A 24291-nucleotide genomic window follows, 5' to 3' on the forward strand; every position below is an offset into this window, starting at 1 on the left:
CAAAAAGAAGACATGAGGTTGCTTTGGCAGATAATGTGAAGGTAAACCCAAAGGGTTTCTACAAGTATATTAAGAGTAAAAGGATAGTAAGGGACAAAATTGGTCCCCTAGAAAATCAGAGTGGTCGTCTATGTGTGGAGCCTCACGAGATGGGGGAGATCTTAAACAGTTTTTTTTGCATCAGTATTTACTCAGGTGTCACGTACCCCGTGACGGGGATAAAGAACCAGCAGAAATAGAAACTACTTTGGAGTCTCGTATTGCTATAAACTAATAATATTTATTAGTAACTATGCAATACAGTAATATAAATGTAGATAAATCAAACAGGTTAGCAATGATTATATATAAAAGTAAGTGTGGAATATATATGTATGAAAAAACCAAGCTTCTTTAAGTCTAGGGGTAAAAAGATACAGTCTTACGATGTTGAGTAAAGTTCAGTTCAGTTCAGTTCGTGGTATTTAGTTGAGTAGTGATGGAGAGAGAGAGAGAGAGTTGAGTCTTCAGGTGAGCTGATGCAGTCGATCTTCTCATCGTCCTCCGAAATCCTTTACAAGTCACCGACTGTGACTTTAACCAGGGGGACTGGTTTTCCTGCGGTGGAGCTATCACCCCGGCGAGGGTGGACACATAGACAACTCCCCACCAGTCAACCCCTTCTTCAACGGTGGATTGGCAAGTTGGATAGATCTGCCTGATTGATCCTCCAAAACCCACTTTCTCTGCGGCCACAACAATGCTCATTCAGTGTCCAGATCATGTGTCGGAGGTCTGTATCATCTAACCTCCCATTGATTTCACCAGGCTGAGCATCACCTGTCACTCAAAGAGTCCCTCCCTCCTTTGTCTGTAAAGGAGTACACAAGCAGGCAACAAGTCCTTGGAAGTAACATCAATAACGTGCTGAAAATCATAACATCGAGTGTCCATTAAATAACACCGCCTTCGGTCACCATAGCAACTTACAAGCTGCTGGGTGCTGTCTCCAACTCCAAACTCAGTGAACATCCAAAGTTACTTCCAATGCCTTAAAGTGACAGTCCAACCGTTAATCTTGCTCGCTCTCTCTCTTTTCAAAAGCAACATATCAGTGGTAAATAACTCTGTCTCTCTCTCCTTTCCAAGTAAACCATCAATGATAAATGTCTCTCTCCAAGCAGTTAATACGGGTACTCCTGGATCCCCTCACTCAGGAAAGTGGCATAGTGTATATGGAAGGAACGGAAACAAGCAGCAGTGTCATGGAACATATCGAGATTAAAGAGGAGGAGGTGCTTGCTGCCTTACAGCGAATAAAGGTAGATAAATCCCCCGGGCCTGACATGATATTTCCTCAGACCTTGAGAGAGACTAGTGTAGAAATTTCAGGGACCCTGGCAGAAATATTAAAAATATCCTTAGCCACGGGTGTGGTGCCGGAGGATTGGAGGGTAGCTCATGTTGTTCCGATGTTTAAAAAAGGCTCCAAAAGTAAACCAGGTAATTACAGACCGGTGAGCCTGACATCAGTAGTAGGTAAATTACTGGAAGGTGTTCTGAGAGATCGGATATACAAGTATTTGGACAGCCAAGGGCTGATTAATGATAGTCAGCATGGCTTTGAGCATGGTAGATCGTGTTTAACGAATCTTGTAGAGTTTTTCGAGGAGGTTACCAAGAAAGTAGATGAAGGAAAGGCTGTGGATGTTGTCTACATGGACTTTAGTAAGGCCTTTGACAAGGTCCCACATGGGAGGTTAGTTTAGAAGGTTCAGACACTAGGTATCCATGGAGAGGTTGTAAACTGGATTCGAAATTGGCTGTGTGGGAGAAGACAGAGTGGTAGTGGATGGTTGCTTCTCAGACTGGAGGCCTGTGACTAGTGGTGTGCCTCAGGGATCTGTGCTGGGACCATTGTTGTTTGTGGTCTATATCAATGATGTGTTTATTATCAGTGATAATAATGTGGTAAATTGGATCAGCAAGTTTGCTGATGACACTAAGATTGGAGGCGTTGTGGACAGCGAGGAAAGCTTTCAAAGCTTGCAGAGGGATCTGGACCAACTGGATAAATGGGCCAGAAAATGGCAGATGGAATTTAATGCAGACAAGTGTGAGGTGTTGCATTTTGGAAGGACAAATCAAGGTAGGACATGCACAATAAATGGTAGGGCACTGAGGAGTGCGGAGGAACAAAGGGATCTAGGAGTTCAGATACATAATTCCCTGAAAGTGGCGTCACAGGTAGACAGGGTTGTAAAGAAGGTTTTTGGCATCCTGGCATTCATAAATCAAAGTACTGAGTATAGGAGTTGGGATGTTATAGTGAGGTTGTATAAGACATTGGTGAGGCCAAATTCGGAGTATGGTGTGCAGTTCTGGTCACCTAACTATAGGAAGGATATCAGTAAGATTGAAAGAGTGCAGAGAAGATTTACTAGGATGTTGCCGGGTATTCAGGAATTGAGTTACAGGGAAAGATTGAACAGGTTAGGACTTTATTCCTTGGAGTGTAGAAGAATGAGGGGGGATTTGATGGAGGTTTACAAAATTATGAGGGGTTTAGACAGAGTAAATGCGAGTATGCTCTTTCCACTTAGATTAAGAAAGATAAATATGAGAGGATATGGCTGTAGGGTGAAAGGGGAAAGGTTTAGGGGGAACTTCTTCATTCAGAGAGTGGTGGGAGTGTGGAATGAGCTGCCATCTGATGTGGTAAATGCGGGCTTACTCAAGTTTTAAGAATAAATTGGATAGATACATGGATGGGAGAGGTCTGGAGGGTTATGGACTGGGTGCAGGTCAATGGGACTAGAGGAATAAAGTTTTGGCACAGACTAGAGGGGCCGAATGGCCTGTTTTCTGTGCTGTTGTGTTCTATGGTTCTATGGAATGGAGATGGGCTAACCCCTATTGACATTAATGGATCTGGGATTGAGAGGGTGAACAGCTTAAAGTTCCTTGGCATCCACATCACTGAGGACCTCATGTGGTCTACACACCAGTGTGTGGTGAAAAAGGCACATCAGTGCTTCTTTCACCTTAGACACTTGAGGTGGTTTGGTATGGGGCTCCCAAATCCTAAGAACTTTCTATAGGGGAACAATTGAGAGCATCCTGACTGGCTGCATCACTGCCTGGTATGGGAACTGTACTTCCCTCAATCGCAGGACTCTGCAGAGAGTGGTGTGGACAGCCCAGCACATCTGTAGTTGTGAACTTCCCATGATTCAGGACATTTACAAAAACAAGTATGAAAAAAGGGCCCGAGGGATCACTGGGGACTCGAGTCACCCCGACCACAATCCATTCAGCTGCTGCCATCCGGGAAACGGTACCGCAGCATAAAAGCCAGGACCAACAGGCCCTGGGACAGCTTCTTCCACCAGGCCATCAGACTGATGAACTCACACTGATTTGAGTGTATTTCTATGTTATATTGACTGTTCTATTGATCATAAATTGTTAGAAATTACTATAATTGCACATTTAGACAGAGACGTAATGTAAAGATTTTTACTCATGTACGTGAAGGATGTAAGAAATAAAGTCAATTCAATTGAAAGAAACTCAGATCATGTTGGTAAGGCACAACCTGGCTTGCACAGCCATGCTGACTGTCTGTAATTAGGCCATGGGACTCCAAATGCTCATACATCCTTTCCCTGATAATTTTTCTGAGCAATTTCCTTACTACTGACATGAGATTCATTGGTCTATGATTCCCAGGATTTTCCCCTGTTCCCTTCTTATCTTAGGTTCTCTTATCTTTCCATCCCCATCCTTCCTTCTAACAGGAACATACCTTTTTTGTACTCCCATATGTCTGATGTGGACTTGCCAGAGAAAAGTTGTTCTCAATTACTGCTTCTTGGTTCCTGCCCAATGCCCTCATAATTGCCCTACTCCAATTTAAATCTCTCCCACAAGGACCATACCTATCCTTATCTATAGCTACCTGAAAGACAAGGAGTTGTGGTCACTGTTGCCTAACTGTTCATCCACTGAAAGGTCAGTCATCTGGCCGGGCTCATTACCCATCACCAGGTCCAGTACAGCCCCTTCTCTCGTTGGATCGTCTACGTATTGATTTAAGAAACCTTCCTGGATACCCTTAACAAATTTAGCCCCATCTAAACTCCTTGCCCTAGGAAGGTGCCAATTTATATTAGGGAAGTTGAAATCACGCATGACAACAACCCTATTATTTTTACACATTTCCTTTATCTGATTACAAATCTGTTCCTCAGTGTCCCAGTGGCGGTCAGGGGGTCTGTAATACAATCCCATCAGTGATTGCATCTTCCTATTTCTGAATTCCACTTAAATGGAGTCAATGTCTGACCCCTCCATTATGTCTCCTCTGAGTACAGCTGTGATACTGTCAATTTCTTTTTGTCCAAATCACCAGCAGGTTTACCTGGAAAATGACTATTCACCCTTTCTGTGCCTCTCACAATTTATATACAGTACTTCTATCAGCTGGATGTATTGTCGGTCAGAAGTATGTGCCAGTTTATGCATGAGGTTTAAGGCTATTTTGTCACCAGTGGACTATCCATTCTGTGTCAACACTAATGAAAATCACAAACTGCCAGTGCTCCAGTTTCAGGTGAGGCTTTGCCAACGCCCAGTGCTTTCTCAGGTAACGTTGAAGAATAAGAAACTTCACAAAATGATGCTTCGAAGTGAAAAGTAAAATTTGTTATCAGAGGACATACATGTCACCATATACAACCCTGTGATTCTTTTTCTGTGGGCATACTTAACAAATCTATAGAACAGTAACTGAACTGTAAACAAACTGCAAATGCAGATGGTAAATGTGAGATCATCCACTTTGGAATGAATAATAGAAGAGCAGATTATTATTTAAATGGTGAAAGATTGCAGCATGCTGTTGTGCAGAGGGGCTTGGGAGTGCTTGTTCATGAATTGCAAAAAGTTGGCTTGCAGGTGCAACAGGTTATTAAGAAGGCAAATGGAATGTTGACCTTCATTGCTAGACGGATTGAATTTAAGAGCAGGGAGGTCATGCTGTAACTATACAGGGTACTGGTGAGGCTGCACCTGGAGTACTGTGTGCAGTTCTGGTCTCCATACTTGAGGAAGGATATACTGGCTTTGGAGGCAGTGCAGAGGAGGTTCACCAGGTTGATTCCAGGGATGAGGAGAGATTGAGTTGCCTGGGACTATACTCTCTGGAGTTCAAAAGAATGAGAGGGGATCTTAGAGAAACATACACAATTTTGAAAGGGATAGATAAGACAGAAGTAGGAAAGTTGTTTCCATTGGTAGGTAAGACTAGAACTAGGGGACATTGCCTCAAGATTCAGGGGAGAAGATTTAGGACGGAGATGAGGAGAAACTCTGTTTCCCAGAGAGTGGTGAATCTGTGGAATTCTCTGCCCAGGGAAGCAGTTGAGGCTCCTTCACTAAATATATTTAAGATACAGTTAGATAGGTTTTTACACAGTAAGGGAACTAAGGGTTATGGGGAAAAGGCAGGTAGATGGAGCTGAGGTTACGGACAGATCAGCCATGATCTTATTGAATAGCAGGGCAGGCTCGATGGGCCGGATGGCCTACTCCTGCTCCTATTTCTTATGTTCTTATATAAATAGATAACAAATAATGAGCATGAAATATCAATATAGTTTGTTCAGAAGTGCAATTTAAAAACAAAGTTACACAAATGGTTAAAAGATGAATTACCCATCAACTTGAAAAGAACCCAACAGGGTTGTGGCATTAAGACCATAAGATAGGGAGCAGAATTAGGCCATTTGGCCTAACGAGTCTGCGCCACCATTTCATCAAGACCAATCCAATTTTCTTCTCAGCCCCAATCTCTTTCCTTCTCCTCGTATCCCTTCATGCCCTGACTAATCAGGAATCTATCAATCTCTGCCTTAAATGTACATAAAGACTTGACCTCCACAGCTGCCTGTGGCAAAGGATTCCACAGATTCACTATGTTCTGGCTAAAGAAATTCCTCCTCATCTCCTTTCTAAAAGGACGCCACTCTATCCTGAGACTGTGTCCCCTGGTCATAGACTCTCCCACCATAGGAAACATCCTCTCCACATCCACTCTATTAATGCCTTTCACCATTTGATAGGTTTCAGTTAGGTCACCCATCATTTTTCTGAATTCTAGAGATACAGACTCAGAGCCATCAAACACTGTTCATATGACAAACCATTCAATCCTGGAATCATTTTCGTCTCCATTCTCAGCATATCCTTTCTAAAGGGCCCAAAACTGCTCGCAATACTGCAAGTGAGACCTCACCAGTGCTTTATAAAGTCTCAACATTACATCCTTGCTTTTATATTCTAGTCCTCTTGAAATGAATGCTAACATTGCATTTGCCTTCCTCACTACAGACTCAACCTGCACATTAACCTTTGGGGAATCCTGCACAAGGACTCCCAAGTCCCTTTGCACCTCAGATTTTTGTATTTTCTCTCCATTTAGAAAATAGTCTACACTTACATTTCATCTACCAAAGTGCATGACCATACACTTCCCAACAATGTATTTCATCTGCTATTGCTTTGCCTATTCCCCTAATGTAAGTCCTCTTGTAGCCTCTCTACTGCACCAAAGCTACCTGCCCCTCCACTTATCTTGAAATGTATGCAAACTTGGAAAAAAAAAGCCATCAATTTTTAATTCATTCATTTTTAATCTCTCCCTCTCCCAGTGTGTAGTGTCCTCTTGTTTCAAATTGTCCATCGTTGTCCCTGTACCTAAGAAAACCAAGGTAGTATGCCTGAACGATTGGTGCCATGTCACTCTCACTTCAATTATAAGCAAATGCTTTGAGAGGCTGGTTATAGACTACATCTGCAGCATGCTACCACCCACACTGGATCCCCTACAATTCGCTTTCCGACAGAACCTGTCTACCAATGATGTCATAGCCACAGCACTACACACTATCCTCACTCACCTGGAGAAGAGCGATGCATACATTAGAGTGTTGTTCCTGGACTACAGTTCAGCATTCAACACCATAATTCCCTCCAGAATTGACAGGAAGCTCAGAGACCTCGGCCTGCACCTAATCTTGCGCAGCTGGATCCGAGACTTGCAGACAGGTGGTAAGGATGGGCTCCCTCACCTCCGCCCCTCTGCCCCGCAACACAGGTGCCCCAGGGTTGTGTTCTGAGACCCTTCTTTACTCCCTTTACACCCACGAATGTACTACCACATACGGCTCCAATCTGCTGATCAAATCGCAGATGACATGACTTTGATCGGTTTTATTTCTAGCAGTGGTGAGATAGCCTACAAGAGGAGAGGTTGACACCCTGACACAGTGGTGCCAGGAAAACAACCTCTTCCTCAGTCCAAAAAACAAAAGATCTGATTCTGGATTACAGGAGGAACAGAGACAGGCTCGGCCAACGAAACAGCAATGGGTCTGCAGTTCAGAGAGTGAGTAGTTTCAAATTCTCTGTGTACACATCATGGATGATTTCACCTGGACTGCACACACCAGCTTTGTGGCTAAAAAAGCACAACAGCATCTCTTCCACCTCAGGCGACTGAAGAAGTTTGGCTTGGGCCCCCAAATCCTCAAGACCTTCTACAGGGGCACCATTGAGAGCATCCTGACTGGCTGTATCATTGCCTGGTACAGGAATTACACCAACCTTGATCGCTGGGCACTGCAGAGGGTGGTATGAACAGCCCAGTGCGTCTGTGGATGTGACTTCCCTCCATTGAGGACATTTACAGCAGCAGGTACAGAAAGAGGCCTGGAAGATCATCGGGTAGACCAGTGATCCCAACCATAAACTGTTCCAGCTGCTTCCTTCTGGCAAACAGTGCCACAGCACTAAAGCCAGGACCAACAAACTACAGGACAGCTTCTTTCTACAAGCCATTAGACTTTTAAATTCACGTCTGTACATTGCAATTCAGTCATAATGTTGTGGGATGGATGTAAGATTTTAAATAAATTCTAAGTTCCATTGTCCAAATCAGAATCAGAACCAGCATGTGTCATGAAATTTGTGAACTTAGCAGTATCCGTTCAACACAATACATGATATAGAAGAAAAAACTAATAAGTAAATCAATACAGTATATGTATACAGAATAGATTAAAAATCGTGCAAAAACAGAAATAATATATATTTAAAAAGTGAGGTAGTGTCCAAGGGTTCAATGTCCATTTAGGAATCGGATGGCAGAGGGGAAGAAGCTGTTCCTGAATCGCTGAGTGTGTGCCTTCAGGCTTCTGTACCTCCTACCTGATGGTAACAGTGAGAAAAGGGCGTACCCTGGGTGCTGGAGGTCCTTAATAATGGACACTGCCTTTCTGAGACACCGCTCCTTGAAGATGTCCTGGGTACTTTGTAAGCTAGTACCCAAGATGGAGCTGACTAAATTTACAATCCTCTGCAGCTTCTTTCAGTCCTGTGCAGTAGTCCCACTCCTCCGCCCCCCCCCCCCACCCCCACCAATACCAGGCAATGATTCAGCCTGTCAGAATGCTCTCATGGTACATCTACAGAAGTTTTTGAGTGTATTTGGTGACATACCAAATCTCTTCAAACTCGCTGTCTTGCCTTCTTTGTTGTGTTGTGCAATGAACCGGATTCGATCAGGGACCTCAAGAAGCCATTAGGAGGTAGTGACCATAGTATGATAAGTTTTAATCTACAATTTGAGAGGGGGAAGGGAAACTCAGAAGGGTCAGTATTACAGTTGAACAAAGGGAACTATGGAGCTATGAGGGAGGAGCTGGCCAAAGTTCAATGGAACAATACCCTAGCAGGGATGACAGTGAAACAGCAATGGCAAGTGTTTCTGGGAATAATGCGGAAGGTGCAGGATCAGTTCATTCCAAAGAGGAAGAAAGATCCTAAGGGGAGTAAGGGGAGGCCGTGGCTGACAAGGGAAGTAATGGACAGTATAAAAATAAAAGAGAAGAAGTATAACTTAGCAATGATGAGTGGGAAGCCGGAGGATTGGGAAACTTTTAAAGAGCAACAGAAGGTAACTAAAAAGGCAATACGTGGAGAAAAAATGAGGTACGAAGGTAAACTAGCCAAGAATATAAAGGAGGATAGTAAAAGCTTCTTCAGGTATGTGAAAAGTTAAAAAATAGCTATGACCAAAATTGGGCCCTTGAAGACAGAAACGGGTGAATTTATTATGGGGAACAAGGAAATGGCAGACGAGTTGAACAGGTACTTTGGATCTGTCTTCACTAGGGAAGACACAAACAATATCCCAGATATTGTTATGTGCTGGGGCAGCAGGCTGAGGGTGGCAGACACCAACAGATTCAACAAACTCATTCGTAAGGCCAGTGATGTTGTGGGGATGGAACTGGACTCTCTGACGGTGGTGTCTGAAAAGAGGATGCTGTCCAAGTTGCATGCCATCTTGGACAATGTCTCCCATCCACTACATAATGTACTGGGTGGGCACAGGAGTACATTCAGCCAGAGACTCATTCCTCCGAGGTGCAGCACAGAGCGTCATAGGAAGTCATTCCTGCCTGTGGCCATCAAACTTTACAACTCCTCCCTTGGAGGGTCAGACACCCTGAGCCAATAGGCTGGTCCTGGACTTATTTCCTGGCATAATTTACATATTGCTATTTAACTATTTATGGTTTTATTACTAATTATTATTTATGGTGCAACTGTAATGAAAACCAATTTCCCCCGGGATCAATAAAGTATGACTATGACTATGACTATATAAAGTGGCCAAAGGACCGAGGGTAATGGATGAACTGAAGGAAATTTATATTAGGCAGGAAATGGTGTTGGATAGGCTGTTGGGTCTGAAGGCTGATAAGTCCCCGGGACCTGATGGTCTGCATCCCAGGGTACTTAAGGAGGTGGCTTTAGAAATCGTGGATGCATTGGTAATCATTTTCCAATGTTCTATAGATTCAGGATCAGTTCCTGTGGATTGGAGGGTGACTAATGTTGTCCCTCTCTTCAAGAAGGGAGGAAGAGAGAAAACAGGGAATTATAGACCCGTTAGTCTGATGTCGGTGGTGGGAAAGATGCTGGAGTCAATTATAAAGGATGAAATTACGACACATCTGGATAGCAGTAACAGGATCGGTCCGAGTCAGCATGGATTTACGAAGGGGAAATCGTGCTTGACTGATCTTCTGGAATTTTTTGAGGATGTAACTATGAAAATGGACAAGGGAGAGCCAGTGGATGTAGTGTACCTGGACTTTCAGAAAGCCTTTGATAAAGTCCCACATAGGAGATTAGTGGGCAAAATTTGGGCACATGGTATAGGGGGCAGAGTACTGACATGGATTGAAAATTGGCTGGCTGACAGAAAACAAAGAGTAGCGATTAACGGGTCCCTTTCGGAATGGCAGGCGGTGACCAGTGGGATACCGCAGGGTTCAGTGCTGGGACCGCAGCTATTTCCAATATATATTAATGATTTAGATGGGGGAAATTAAAAGTAACATTAGCAAATTTGCCGATGACACAAAGCTGGGTGGCAGTGTGAAATGTGAGGGCTTAGGCGGAAGCGGGCGAGGCGAGGAAGGTTTGACATTCATTTTCTGTTGCTATTTGAGGAGAGGGGCATTATGACTGTGAGGGCAGTTTGCTGTTCTCGGTGTCGGATGTGGGAGGCCCTGGAGTCTCCAAGCCTCCCGGACGTCTACATCTGCGCCAAGTGCATCGAGATGCAGCTCCTAAGGGACCGCGTTACGGAACTGGAGCTGCAGCTCGATGACCTTCGTCTGGTCAGGGAGAGCGAGGAGGTGATAGAGAGGAGTGGAAGGCAGGTGGTCACGCCGGGGCCACGGGAGGCAGACAAGTGGGTCACGATTAGGAGGGGGAAGGGGAAAAGGAAGGTGATGGGGAGTACCCCGGCGGCTGTGCCCCTTAACAACAGGTACTCCTGTTTGAGTACTGTTGGGGGGGACAGCTTACCCGGGGGAAGCGACAGTGGCCCTGCCTCCGGCACAGAGTCTGGCCCTGTAGCTCAGAAGGGTAGGGCAAGGAAGAGGAGGGCAGTTGTGATAGGGGACTCGATAGTAAGGGGGTCAGATAGGCGATTCTGTGGACGCAGTCCAGAGACTCGGATGGTAGTTTGCCTCCCTGGTGCCAGGGTCCGGGATATTTCTGATCGTGTCCAAGATATCCTGAAGTGGGAGGGTGAAGAGCCAGAGGTCCTGGTACATATAGGTACCAATGACATAGGTAGGAAAAGGGATGAGGTCCTGAAAGAAGAATATAGGGAGCTAGGAAGGGAGTTGAGAAAAAGGACCGCAAAGGTAGTAATCTCGGGATTACTGCCTGTGCCACGTGACAGTGAGAGTAGGAATGCGATGAGGTGGAGGATAAATGCATGGCTGAGGGATTGGAGCAGGGGGCAGGGATTCAAGTTTTTGGATCATTGGGACCTCTTTTGGCGCAGGTGTGACCTGTACAAAAAGGACGGGTTACACTTAAATCCTAGGGGGACCAATATCCTGGCAGGGAGATTAGCGGGGGCTACTGAGGTGACTTTAAACTAGAATGGTTGGGGGGTGGGAATCAAATTAAAGCGGCTAGGTGTGAGGAGGTTAGTTCACAACAGAGGGATGGGAACCAGTGCAGAGAGACAGAGGGGTGTAAAGTGAGCGTAGAAGCAAAAAGTACAAAGGGGAAAAGTAAAAGTGGCAGGCCGACAAATCCAGGGCAAGCATTAAAAAGGGCTAAGAGAGTTGTAAAAGAGCGCCTGAAGGCTTTATGTGTCAATGCAAGGAGCATTCGTAATAAGGTGGATGAATTGAAAGTGCAGATTGTTATTAATGATTATGATATAGTTGGGATCACAGAGACATGGCTCCAGGGTGACCAGGGATGGGAGCTCAACGTTCAGGGATATTCAATATTCAGGAGGGATAGACACGAAGGAAGGGGAGGTGGGGTGGCGTTGCTGGTTAAAAAAGAGATTAACGCAATAGAAAGGAAGGACATAAGCCGGGAAGATGTGGAATCGATATGGGTAGAGCTGCGTAACACTAAGGGGCAGAAGACGCTGGTGGGAGTTGTGTACAGGCCACCTAACAGTAGTAGTGAGGTCGGAGATGGTATTAAACAGGAAATTAGAAATGTGTGCAATAAAGGAACAGCAGTTATAATGGGTGACTTCAATCTACATGTAGACTGGGTGAACCAAATTGGTAAAGGTGCTGAGGAAGAGGATTTCTTGGAATGTATGCGGGATGGTTTTTTGAACCAACATGTCGAGGAACCGACTAGAGAGCAGGCTATTCTGGACTGGGTTTTGAGCAATGAGGAAGGGTTAATTAGCGATCTTGTCATGAGAGGCCCCTTGGGTAAGAGTGACCATAATATGGTGGAATTCTTCATTAACATGGAGAGTGACGTAGTTAATTCAGAAACAAAGGTTCTGAACTTAAAGAGGGGTAACTTTGAAGGTATGAGACATGAATTAGCTAAGATAGACTGGCAAATGACACTTCAAGGATTGACGGTGGATATGCAATGGCAGGCATTTAAAGGTTGCATGGATGAACTACAACAATTGTTCATCCCAGTTTGGCAAAAGAATAAATCAAGGAAGGTAGTGCACCCGTGGCTGACAAGAGAAATTAGGGATAGTATCAATTCCAAAGAAGTAACATACAAATTAGCCAGAGAAAGTGGCTCACCTGAGGACTGGGAGAAATTCAGAGTTCAGCAGAGGAGGACAAAGGGCTTAATTAGGAAGGGGAAAAAAGATTATGAGAGAAAACTGGCAGAGAACATAAAAACGGACTGTAAAAGCTTTTATAGATATGTAAAAAGGAAAAGACTGATAAAGACAAATGTAGGTCCCCTGCAAACAGAAACAGGTGAATTGATTATGGGGAGCAAGGACATGGCAGACCAATTGAATAATTACTTTGGTTCTGTCTTCACTAAGGAGGACATAAATAATCTTCCAGAAATAGTAAGGGACAGAGGGTCCAGTGAGATGGAGGAACTGAGCGAAATACATGTTAGTAGGGAAGTGGTGTTAGGTAAATTGAAGGGATTGAAGGCAGATAAATCCCCAGGGCCAGATGGTCTGCATCCCAGAGTGCTTAAGGAAGTGGCCCAAGAAATAGTGGATGCATTATTGATAATTTTTCAAAACTCGTTAGATTCTGGACTAGTTCCTGAGGATTGGAGGGTGGCTAATGTAACCCCACTTTTTAAAAAAGGAGGGAGAGAGAAACCAGGGAATTATAGGCCGGTTAGCCTAACGTCGGTGGTGGGGAAACTGCTGGAGTCAGTTATCAAGGATGTGATAACAGCACATTTGGAAAGCGGTGAAATGATCGAACAAAGTCAGCATGGATTTGTGAAAGGAAAATCATGTCTGACGAATCTCATAGAATTTTTTGAGGATGTAACTAGTAGAGTGGATAGGGGAGAACCAGTGGATGTGGTATATTTGGATTTTCAAAAGGCTTTTGACAAGGTCCCACATAGGAGATTAGTGTGCAAACTTAAAGCACACGGTATTGGGGGTAAGGTATTGGTGTGGGTGGAGAATTGGTTAGCAGACAGGAAGCAAAGAGTGGGAATAAACGGGACCTTTTCAGAATGGCAGGCGGTGACTAGTGGGGTACCGCAAGGCTCAGTGCTGGGACCCCAGTTGTTTACAATATATATTAATGACTTGGATGAGGAAATTAAATGCAGCATCTCCAAGTTTGCGGATGACACAAAGCTGGGTGGCAGTGTTAGCAGTGAGGAGGATGCTAAGAGGATGCAGGGTGACTTGGATAGGTTGGGTGAGTGGGCAAACTCATGGCAGATGCAATTTAATGTGGATAAATGTGAAGTTATCCACTTTGGTGGCAAAAATAGGAAAACAGATTATTATCTGAATGGTGGCCGATTAGGAAAAGGGGAGGTGCAACGAGACCTGGGTGTCATTATACACCAGTCATTGAAAGTGGGCATGCAGGTACAGCAGGCGGTGAAAAAGGCGAATGGTATGCTGGCATTTATAGCGAGAGGATTCGAGTACAGGAGCAGGGAGGTACTACTGCAGTTGTACAAGGCCTTGGTGAGACCACACCTGGAGTATTGTGTGCAGTTTTGGTCCCCTAATCTGAGGAAAGACATCTTTGCCATAGAGGGAGTACAAAGAAGGTTCACCAGATTGATTCCTGGGATGGCAGGTCTTTCATATGAAGAAAGACTGGATGAACTGGGCTTGTACTCGTTGGAATTTAGAAGATTGAGGGGGGATCTGATTGAAACGTATAAGATCCTAAAGGGATTGGACAGGCGAGATGCGGGAAGATTGTTCCCGATGTTGGGGAGGTCTAGAACGAGGGGTCACAGTTTGAGGATAGAGGGGAAGCCTTTTAGGACCGAGGTTAGGAAAAACTTCTTCACACAGAGAGTGGTGAATCTGTGGAATTCTCTGCCACAGCAAACTGTTGAGGCCAGTTCATTAGCTATGTTTAAAAGGAAGTTAGATATGGCCCTTGTGGCTACAGGGGTCAGGGGGTATGGAGGGAAGGCTGGGTTCTGAGTTGGATGATCAGCCATGATCATAATAAATGGCGGTGCAGGCTCGAAGGGCCGAATGGCCTACTCCTGCACCTATTTTCTATGTTTCTATGTTTCTATGTTATGAGAATGAAAGGTGACTTGGACAGGCTGGGTGAGTGGGCAGATGCAGTTTAATGTGGATAAATGTGAGGTTATCCACTTTGGTAGTAAGAACAGGAACGCAGATTATTATCTAAATGGAGTTAAGTTAGGAAAAGGGGAAGCACAACAAGATCTAGGTGTTCTTGTACATCAGTCACTGAAAGTAAGCATGGAAGTACAGCAGGCAGTGAAAAAAGCTAATGGCTTACTGGCCTTCATAACAAGGGGAATTGAGTATAAGAGTAAAGAGGTCCTTCTGCAGCTGTACAGGGCCCTGGTGAGACCACACCTGGAGTATTGTGTGCAATTTTAGTCTCCAAATTTGAGGAAGGACACTCTTGCTATTGAGGGAGTGCAGCGTAGGTTCACAAGGTTAATTCCTGGGATGGCGGGACTGTCATATGTTGAAAGATTGGAGCGACTGGGCTTGTATACTCTGGAATTTAGAAGGCTGAGAGGGGATCTTATTGAAACATATAAGATTATTAAGGGATTGGACATGCTGGAGGTAGGAAGCATGTTCCCGCAGATGGGTGAGTCCAGAACCAGAGGCCACAGTTTAAGAATAAGGGGTAGGCCATTTAGAACGGAGTTGAGGAAAAACTTTTTCACCCAGAGACTGGTGGATGTATGGAATGCTCTGCCCCAGAAGGCTGTGGAGGCCAAGTCTCTGGATGCTTTCAAGAAAGAGATGGATAGAGCTCTTAAAGATAGCAGAATCAAAGGTTATGGGGATAAGGCAGGAACTGGATACTGATTGTGGATGATCAGCCATGATCACAGTGAATGGTGGTGCTGGCTTGAAGGGCCAAATGGCCTACTCCTGCACCTATTGTCTATTGTCTATTATAACTACATCGATATGTTGGGATCAAGTTAGGTCCTCAGAGATCTTGACACCCAGGAACTTGAAACTGCTCACTCTCTCCACTTCTGATCCCATGGTGGGAGACATCACCATCCAGGGGATTGTACCCCAAGCTTCAATAATGGTGTCAAGCCTCACCAACACAGGTGTATGGCCCAATACTGTTGCTGTCACACAACTCCACTAGTTGGCATATCTCGCTCCTGTACGCTCTCATCTCCATTTTGAGATTCTACCAACAATGGTCGTATCCTCAGCAAATTTGTAGATTGTGTCACGTACCCCGTAATGGGAATAAAGAACCAGCAGAAATAGAAAACACTTTGGAGTCCAGTATTGCTATTAACTAATAACATTTATTAGTAACTATGCAATACAGCAATATAAATGTAGATAAATCAATTTCATTTTTAAATCTTTTTATTAATATATAATCTTCTACAGCTATAAAATACAGAAATTCAACAATTAGGGCTATATATATATAATTAATGAAGCTAAAAACATGAAAAAAGATTTATATAAGAAAAAGAAGGAAAAAAGAGAACCCCAGCTAACTTAAAAAAAACCCCACTAACTATAAAACAAAAAAAAAAGAGAAAAAAACCCATTAGGAACCAACTCCCGGAGCGATACATCTTACACTATATATATTAAAGAAGAAAAAGAAAACAACAATCACCAAATCACATTTATATAATATAAAATTGGAAGGAAAGCATGTAAATTGATTCAAATTAAATGATAATATTTAGCAAAAGAGCCCCACCTTCTCTCAAAATCAAATCGGGGGTCAAAAGTTCTACTAATTTTTTCCAAACTAAGACATAACATTACTTGGGAAAACCATTGAGATAGTGTAGGAGCAGAGGTATCTTTCTACTCCAATAAAATAGCTCTCCTTGCCAACAATGTAACGAATGCAATTACATGTTGGTTTGAAAATGAAATACCCTGAATATGATGTGGAACTATTCCAAATAGAACAGTCAATGTATTAGGGTGTAAATTAATTTTCAAAGCTTTAGAAATTGTAGAAAATAAAGATTTCCAAAAAGATTTCAACGAGGGACATGACTAGAACATATGTGACAGAGTAGCTACTTCATTTTTGCACCTATCACAGTAATTATCTATATTAGGAAATATTTTGGATAGCCTCTCCTTTGTTAAATAATAGCAGTGAACAATTTAAAACTGAATTAAACAATGACTGGCACATATCAAAGAAGAATTAACCATTTTCAAAACTCGCGACCAGTCTTCATTAACAAAAGTCACATTAAGTTCTCTCTCCCAATCTTGTTTAATCTTTAGTGTGAGGTTATCTTTTTGTAGTAAATATAAATTATAAACTCTGCCAATGGAACCTCTCACTAAGGGTTTTATATTCAAAATAATGTCCAACAAATCAGATTCTTGCATATATGGAAACATAGAAACATATTTTTGTAAAAAATGTCTGACCTGTAAATATTGCAAGAAATGTGTGTGAGAGAGATAATATTTACTAATTAACTCTTCAAAAGAAATCATTTGATCATCAGTAAATAAATCTGCAAAAGAACAAATCCCCTTATTTCTCCATAAAAGATGGGATCAGTAATTGAAGGTTTAAATAGCAAATTTCGAAATACAGGACTAGACAATTTAAATTGTTTAAAATTAAAAGAGTTGCGAAACTGAAACCAAATCCGTAAGGACTGTTTAATAACAGGGTAGAAATTTAAGTTAGAAATTTTAGCAAGTTGTAAGGGTAATGGAGCTCCTAATAGTGAAGTTAAATAAAATTGATTATTAGCTTTAAATTCTAAATCAATCCAAGCTGGATTTTGGTTCTTATCGAGCCAATATAACCAAAAACATAATTGTCGAATATTAACAGCCCAATAATACAATCTTAAATTGGGTAGCCTGAGTCCACCTTCTCGTTTAGATTTTTGTAGATGAAACTTATTAACTCTTGATATTTTATTATTCCAAATAAAGGATGAAATAGTAGAATCAATTTAAAATCATCATTTTCATGGCATGAATACGACCTATTAAAGAAAGCGTAAGAGAATTCCATCTTGAATATAATTGTTTCATAGAGTCCAATAAAGGAACTACATTAGCTTTATAAAGATCTTTATTTTTTTTGTAATGATAATAAGAATTCACAATTCTAAATGGAATATTCTTATATATAAAAACAGGAACTTTTAAAGGGAGCAATTCACCTTTATTTAAAATAAGTTTATATCCTGAAAATTTTCCAAAATCATTTAATACTTCCAAAAGATTAGGAATAGATTCTTCAGGATTCGAGATATAAACCAAAAGATCATCTGCATAAAGAGAAATCTTATGTATGGTCCCATTTATAGAAATACCATGAATATTTTTAGCTTCGCGAATTGTTATAGCCAAAGGCTCCAATGCAAGATTAAATAATAAAGGACTTAATGCAGCGGTCCCCAACCACCGGGCCGCGAGGAAACGATATGATTTGGCGATATGAGTCAGCTGCATCTTTCCTCATTCCCTGTCACGCCCACTGTTGAGCCATTACGCATGCGAGGTCATTACCCGCGCGTCATCCACGTCGGCGCGGGAAGGAGATCAACTCCTCGAGCTTGCAAATGATGACGGGCTGAAAAGTATGTTTGACATAACATCTCTGCCGGCATTCTGGATCAAAGTCAAGACTAAATATCCTGAGACAGCCATGAAAGCACTGAAAACGTTGCTTCCATTTCCAACATATCTCTGCAATGAATGCAACGAAAACCAAATTGCGGAATAGACCGGACATACGGAACCTCCTTCGAGTATCGCTGTCTCCCGTCACCCTTCGACAGGGCCGTCTTGTTACAGGGCTCCCACTGATTCAGCGATATTGGTGTGTTGCAATGATTTTATATGTTCATACGGGGAAAATATGTGCTGTGTGTTTAATATCCAAACGATACTTAAAATGTTACGATGCTATTGACTTACTTATAATATAATATAATAATTATATAATAATTACAGCACGAGAACAGGCCATCTCTGCCCATCTAGTCCGTGCCGAACGCTACTCTCACCTAGTCCCACCGACCTGCACTCAGCCCATAACACTCCATTCCTTTCCTGTCCATATACCTATCCAATTTTTCTTTAAATGATAATGTCGAACCTGCCTCTACCACTTCTACTGGAAGTTTGTTCAACACTTTGTTCAGCTCCCCTGATAATTGACTTATCGCTATATTCATGCGAGGAAAATATGCGCTGTGTGTTTAATATTAAATTCGTTACGTAAACCCTTTTAGAGACGAAATTGAGTATATTAGCCACTTATCACCGATATTCCGGTCGTGATTAACACCACCCCCCGCCCTTCCCCGAACAGAATCGCCGAAAACGATCTATGGAAAAAAAATGGGTACACACGCATGCGCACTTGTACCCGCGCAAAGCTCATGGTCATTGTAGTCTCGTGGTAAACAACGTATTTGACTGTTACTTTTCAAAGTTGCTGCCCATCTGTAGGAAGAGGTGCAGTCGACGTTTCAAGCCGTGACCCTTCGTCAGGACTAACTGAAGGAAGAGTGAGTAAGGGATTTGAAAGCTGGAGGGGGAGGGGGAGATGCAAAATGATAGGAGAAGACAAGAGGAGGAGGGATAGAGCCAAGAGCTGGACAGGTGATAGGCAAAAGGGGATACGAGAGGATCATGGGACAGGAGGTCCGGGAAGAAAGACGGGGGGGGGGACCCAGATGATGGGCAAAGGGTATATTCAGAGGGACAGAGGGAGAAAAAGGAGAGTGAGAGAAAGAATGTGTGTATAAAAATAAGTAACAGATGGGGTACGAGGGGGAGGTGGGGCCTAGCGGAAGTTAGAGAAGTCGATGTTCATGCCATCAGGTTGGAGGCTACCCAGACGGAATATAAGCTGTTGTTCCTCCAACCTGAGTGTGGCTTCATCTTTACAGTAGAGGAGGCCGTGGATAGACATGTCAGAATGGGAATGGGATGTGGAATTAAAATGTGTGGCCACTGGGAGATCCTGCTTTCTCTGCAGGACAGAGCGTAGATGTTCAGCAAAGCGGTCTCCCAGTCTGCGTCGGGTCTCGCCAATATATAAAAGGCCACATCGGGAGCACCGGACGCAGTATATCACCCCAGTCGACTCACAGGTGAAGTGTTGCCTCACCTGGAAGGACTGTTTGGGGCCCTGAATGGTGGTAAGGGAGGAAGTGTAAGGGCATGTGTAGCACTTGTTCCGCTTACACGGATAAGTGCCAGGAGGGAGATCAGTGGGGAGGGATGGGGGGGACGAATGGACAAGGGAGTTGCGTAGGGAGCGATCCCTGCGGAATGCAGAGAGAGGTGGGGAGGGAAAGATGTGCTTCGTGGTGGGATCCCGTTGGAGGTGGCGGTAGTTACGGAGAATAATATGTTGGACCTGGAGGCTGGTGGGGTGGTAGGTGAGGACCAGGGGAACCCTATTCCTAGTGGGGTGACGGGAGGATGGAGTGAGAGCAGATGTATGTGAAATGGAGGAGATGCGTTTAAGAGCAGAGTTGATAGTGGAGGAAGGGAAGCCCTTTCTTTAAAAAAGGAAGACATCTCCCTCGTCCTACAGCCTCTGGGTCCAACATATTATTCTCCGTAACTTCCGCCACCTCCAACGGGATCCCACCACTAAGCACATCTTTCCCTCCCCCCCCCTGCATTCCGCAGGGATCGCTCCCTATGCGACTCCCTTGTCCATTCGTCCCCCCCATCCCTCCCCACTGATCTCCCTCCTGGCACTTATCCGTGTAAGCGGAACAAATGCTACACATGCCCTTACACTTCCTCCCTTACCACCATTCAGGGCCCCAAACAGTCCTTCCAGGTGAGGCAACACTTCACCTGTGAGTCGACTGGGGTGATATACTGCGTCCGGTGCTCCCGATGTGGCCTTTTATATATTGGCGAGACCCGACGCAGACTGGGAGACTGCTTTGCTGAACATCTATGCTCTGTCTGCCAGAGAAAGCAGGATCTCCCAGTGGCCACACATTTTAATTCCACATCCCATTCCCATTCTGACATGTCTATCCACGGCCTCCTCTACTGTAAAGATGAAGCCACACTCAGGTTGGAGGAACAACACCTTATATTCCGTCTGGGAAGCATCCAACCTGATGGCATGAACATCGACTTCTCTAACTTCCGTTAAGGCACCACCTCCCCCTCGTACCCCATCTGTAACTTATTTTTATACACACATTCTTTCTCTCACTCTCCTTTTTCTCCCTCTGTCCCTCTGAATATACCTCTTGCCCATCCTCTGGGTCCCCCCCCCGCCTCCTTGTCTTTCTTCCCGGACCTCCTGTCCCATGATCCTCTTGTATCCCCTTTTGCCTATCACCTGTCCAGCTCTTGGCTCCATCCCTCCCCTTCCTGTCATCTCCTATCATTTTGGATCTCCCCCTCCCCCTCCAACTTTCAAATCCCTTACTCACCCTTCCTTTAGTTAGTCCTGACGAAGGGTCTCGGCCTGAAACGTCGACTGCACCTCTTCCTACAGATGCTGCCTGGCCTGCTGCGTTCACCAGCAACTTTGATGTGTGTTGCTTGAATTTCCAGCATCTGCAGAATTCCTGTTGTTTGACTGTTACTTTCGTCTGTTGGCAACCCCCCCTCCCGCCCCCCCCCCCCCCCCGGGTCGGCCGGTCCGCAAGAATATTGTCAATATGAAACCGGTCCGCAGTGCAAAAAAGGTTGGAGACCCCTGACTTAATGGACACCCTTGTCGAGTACCTCGTGAAAGTAAAAAAAAGGATACCTAAGATTATTAGTAATGACGTTAGCGATAGGGTTCTTATAGATCATTTGAATCCACTTACTAAAATTATTACCAAAACCAAATCTGTCTAATATATTAAACAAATAAGTCCATTCAACTCTATCAAATGCCTTTTCTGCATCCAGAGAAATAACACATTGAGGTATTTTGGATAATGGTGAATATATAATGTTCATCAATCTCCGAACATCGGAAAAAGAATAACAGCCTCTAATAAAGCCTGTTTGATCCATAGAGATAATTTTAGATAAAATGTTTACCAAACGGTTAGCCATTATCTTAGAAAGAATTTTAGCATCCACATTTAATAACAATAGATCTATAAGTTGAGCATTCAGTAGGATCTTTATCTTTCTTAAGGATTAAAGAAACAGAAGCTTCATAAAAAGGATGTAAATTACCTTTCTCAAAAGATTCATGAAATATTTCCAAAAGGTATTGAGAAAGTAATTTTTAAAAACACAAACAACAGGAATTCTGCAGATGCTGGAAATTCAAGCAACACACATCAAAGTTGCTGGTGAACGCAGCAGGCCAGGCAGCATCTCTAGGAAGAGGTACAGTCGACGTTTCAGGCCGAGACCATATTTGAGCTATGCCTGGTCGCACAGATTGTGGTCTTCTGGTTAGGAAGTCGAGTACATATAAAGTAAAAAGAATCAGACTCATCACTGGCAGCCAGTCAAAAAAGAGGGGAGCCACTCTTTGCCTCCTGCTAATCAGCCACTGCTTTATCCATGCCAGAATCTGTCCTTTAATACTGTGCATCTTATTAAGCAGCCTCACATGTGGCACCTTGTCAAAGGCCTTCAGAGAATCCCATTACACAACAACGAATCTCTTTTGTCTATCCTGCTTGTTATTTCTGAAAAGAGTTCCAACAGACTCTTCATTGAGGCAACCATGCAGCCTACGCCCTATCAATGCAGATTAGATTTTGCAAAAGTTGGAAGGGTTGGTCAGGACTCCGCGTCCAGTTTCTGCAGTGCTGACTCCAACAAGGGCGGCGCTGTAGCGTGATGGTGGCGCCCACCCGATAGGCCCTCTCGTCTATCAGCTCACATGCCTGGCAACTCGTAGACTTTAAATACGTCACGGTGTTGCTCCGCCCGCCGCCATTTTGTCGGCTCGGTCTGGGAGCGGCCACCGGGCGAGGCCGAGGCTCGGGGCCTAGCGCGGGTGAGGAGCCGAGAGCGGCGACCGGGCGAGATCGAGGCTCGGGGCCCGGCGAGGGTGAGGAGCTTGGAACAGCGACCGGGCGAGCTCGAAGGGCAGCATTAGCGTGCGGGAGCCCGGCCGGGAGCGGCAGTCAGGGGCTGAGCGCCCGGAGATGTGAGATGTCAGCGCCCAACACTCTCCAGGTAACGTGAGGGGCTGGACGGAGGGCGAGAAGCGCACTCCCGTGCATAATTGCCCGTACTCACCTCCCACTTCTGCCTACACCCTCCTCACCCCACCCTACAACACCTCAGCCCACTCTACACTCCCCTCACCCCACGGTTCTCACCCCCCACTTCATCCTACACACCCCTCACCCCACCGTACACCCCCCACTCCACCGTCAGCTCACCCTACACACCCCACTATACACACCCACCTCCACCGTGCCCCCCACCCCACCCTACATGTCCCCCACTCCCCGTACACACACCCCCACTCTCCATACGCTCTCCCACCAATTCCCTGTCCGTCCCCATACACCTGCCACGCACACACCTACTTCCGTGCAAACCCCACCCTCCAGTCCCTGTACACCCCCCACCCACTGACCACTCTCCTTAACACCGCCACCCCTGCACTCGCCGTACACCCCTCACTCCTCCGAAATCGCCAACCCACACTCCCTGTGCACCCCTTTGCCCATACCCCCAACTCCTTGTAAACTCCCACCCTGTACTCCCCATACAGCCCCACTTCCCCTGTAAACACTAACCCCCCATCTCCCGTACCCCCGACTCCCCCTAAACCTGTCATCCCCTACTCACCGTATTCCACATGCCTTACATCCCCCTGCACCCTGTACACCCCACATACTCCGTATTCGTCCAACCAACCCCCAGTCCACATCTGCTTTCAGAATGAGGCTTTTCATTCCAAAACAACTAAGGGATTTTCTCCTTCAAAGAAAGGGGTTTCCCTTCCTGAGCCATCAACACTGCCCTCACCCCAACCTTCCACTACCACGCTAGGGTTAGGGTTCCTCTTGTCCTCATCTACCACCCCATTATGTCCCACGCATAATTCTCTGTAACTTCAGCTATCTTCAAAAGGATCCCACCACCAAGCACATCTTTCTCTCCTCCCACTTTATGCTTTCCGCAGGGATCGGATCGCCCTCCATGTGACTCTCTTGTCCATTCATTCCTCCCCAGTGACCTCCTTCCTGGCACTTATCCTTGCAAGCGGAACAAGTGCTACACCTGCCCCTACACCTCTTCTCTCACAACCATTCTGGGCCACAAACAGTCCTTCCAGGTGAGGTGACACTTCATCTGTGAATCTGTTGGGAGTCACATACTGTATCCTCTGCTCCTGATGTGATCTGCTGTATATTGGTGATACCCAATGTAGATTGGGGGAACACTTCGTTGAGCACCTTTGCTCTGTCAGTCTCAAAAAGCAGGATTTTCCAGTGGCCATCTATTTGAATTCTACTTCCCATTCCCTTTGCAAATGTCTGTGGCATCCTATGCTGCCATTAAGAGGTTGCACTAAGATTGGAGGCGCAACACCTTGTATTCCAACCTGATGGTATGAACATGGATTTCTCAAAATTCCTGTAACTCTCCCTGCCCCTTCACCATTCCTATTTCCCCCTCTCACTTTATCTCCTTATCTGTGTAACTGTTGCTTTGGATTTCTAGCACATGCAGATTTTCTTGTGTTTGAGATCTGACCTGTTTCATGATATTGGAGAGTAATCTCCCTGCTCTTGGATTAAATGCCTCAATGAATG

The 24291-nt window shown here is 44.6% G+C and overlaps 1 protein-coding gene across 1 annotated transcript in view; it reads left to right on the forward strand.

Moving 5' to 3' along the window:
- The first annotated feature begins 22387 nt into the window (after positions 1-22387).
- The window catches only part of LOC134356376 (vacuolar protein sorting-associated protein 4A), a 107415-nt gene continuing 105511 nt past the window's right edge, over positions 22388-24291 (forward strand). Inside the window, exon 1 of the mRNA XM_063067298.1 lies at positions 22388-22696. Within this exon, the coding sequence (XP_062923368.1) occupies positions 22673-22696 (24 nt within the window). The 5' untranslated portion in view covers positions 22388-22672. The remainder of the gene's footprint in view (positions 22697-24291) is intronic.

The sequence above is a fragment of the Mobula hypostoma genome, chromosome 14 (genome assembly GCF_963921235.1).
Source record: "Mobula hypostoma chromosome 14, sMobHyp1.1, whole genome shotgun sequence".
NCBI lineage: Eukaryota > Metazoa > Chordata > Chondrichthyes > Myliobatiformes > Myliobatidae > Mobula > Mobula hypostoma.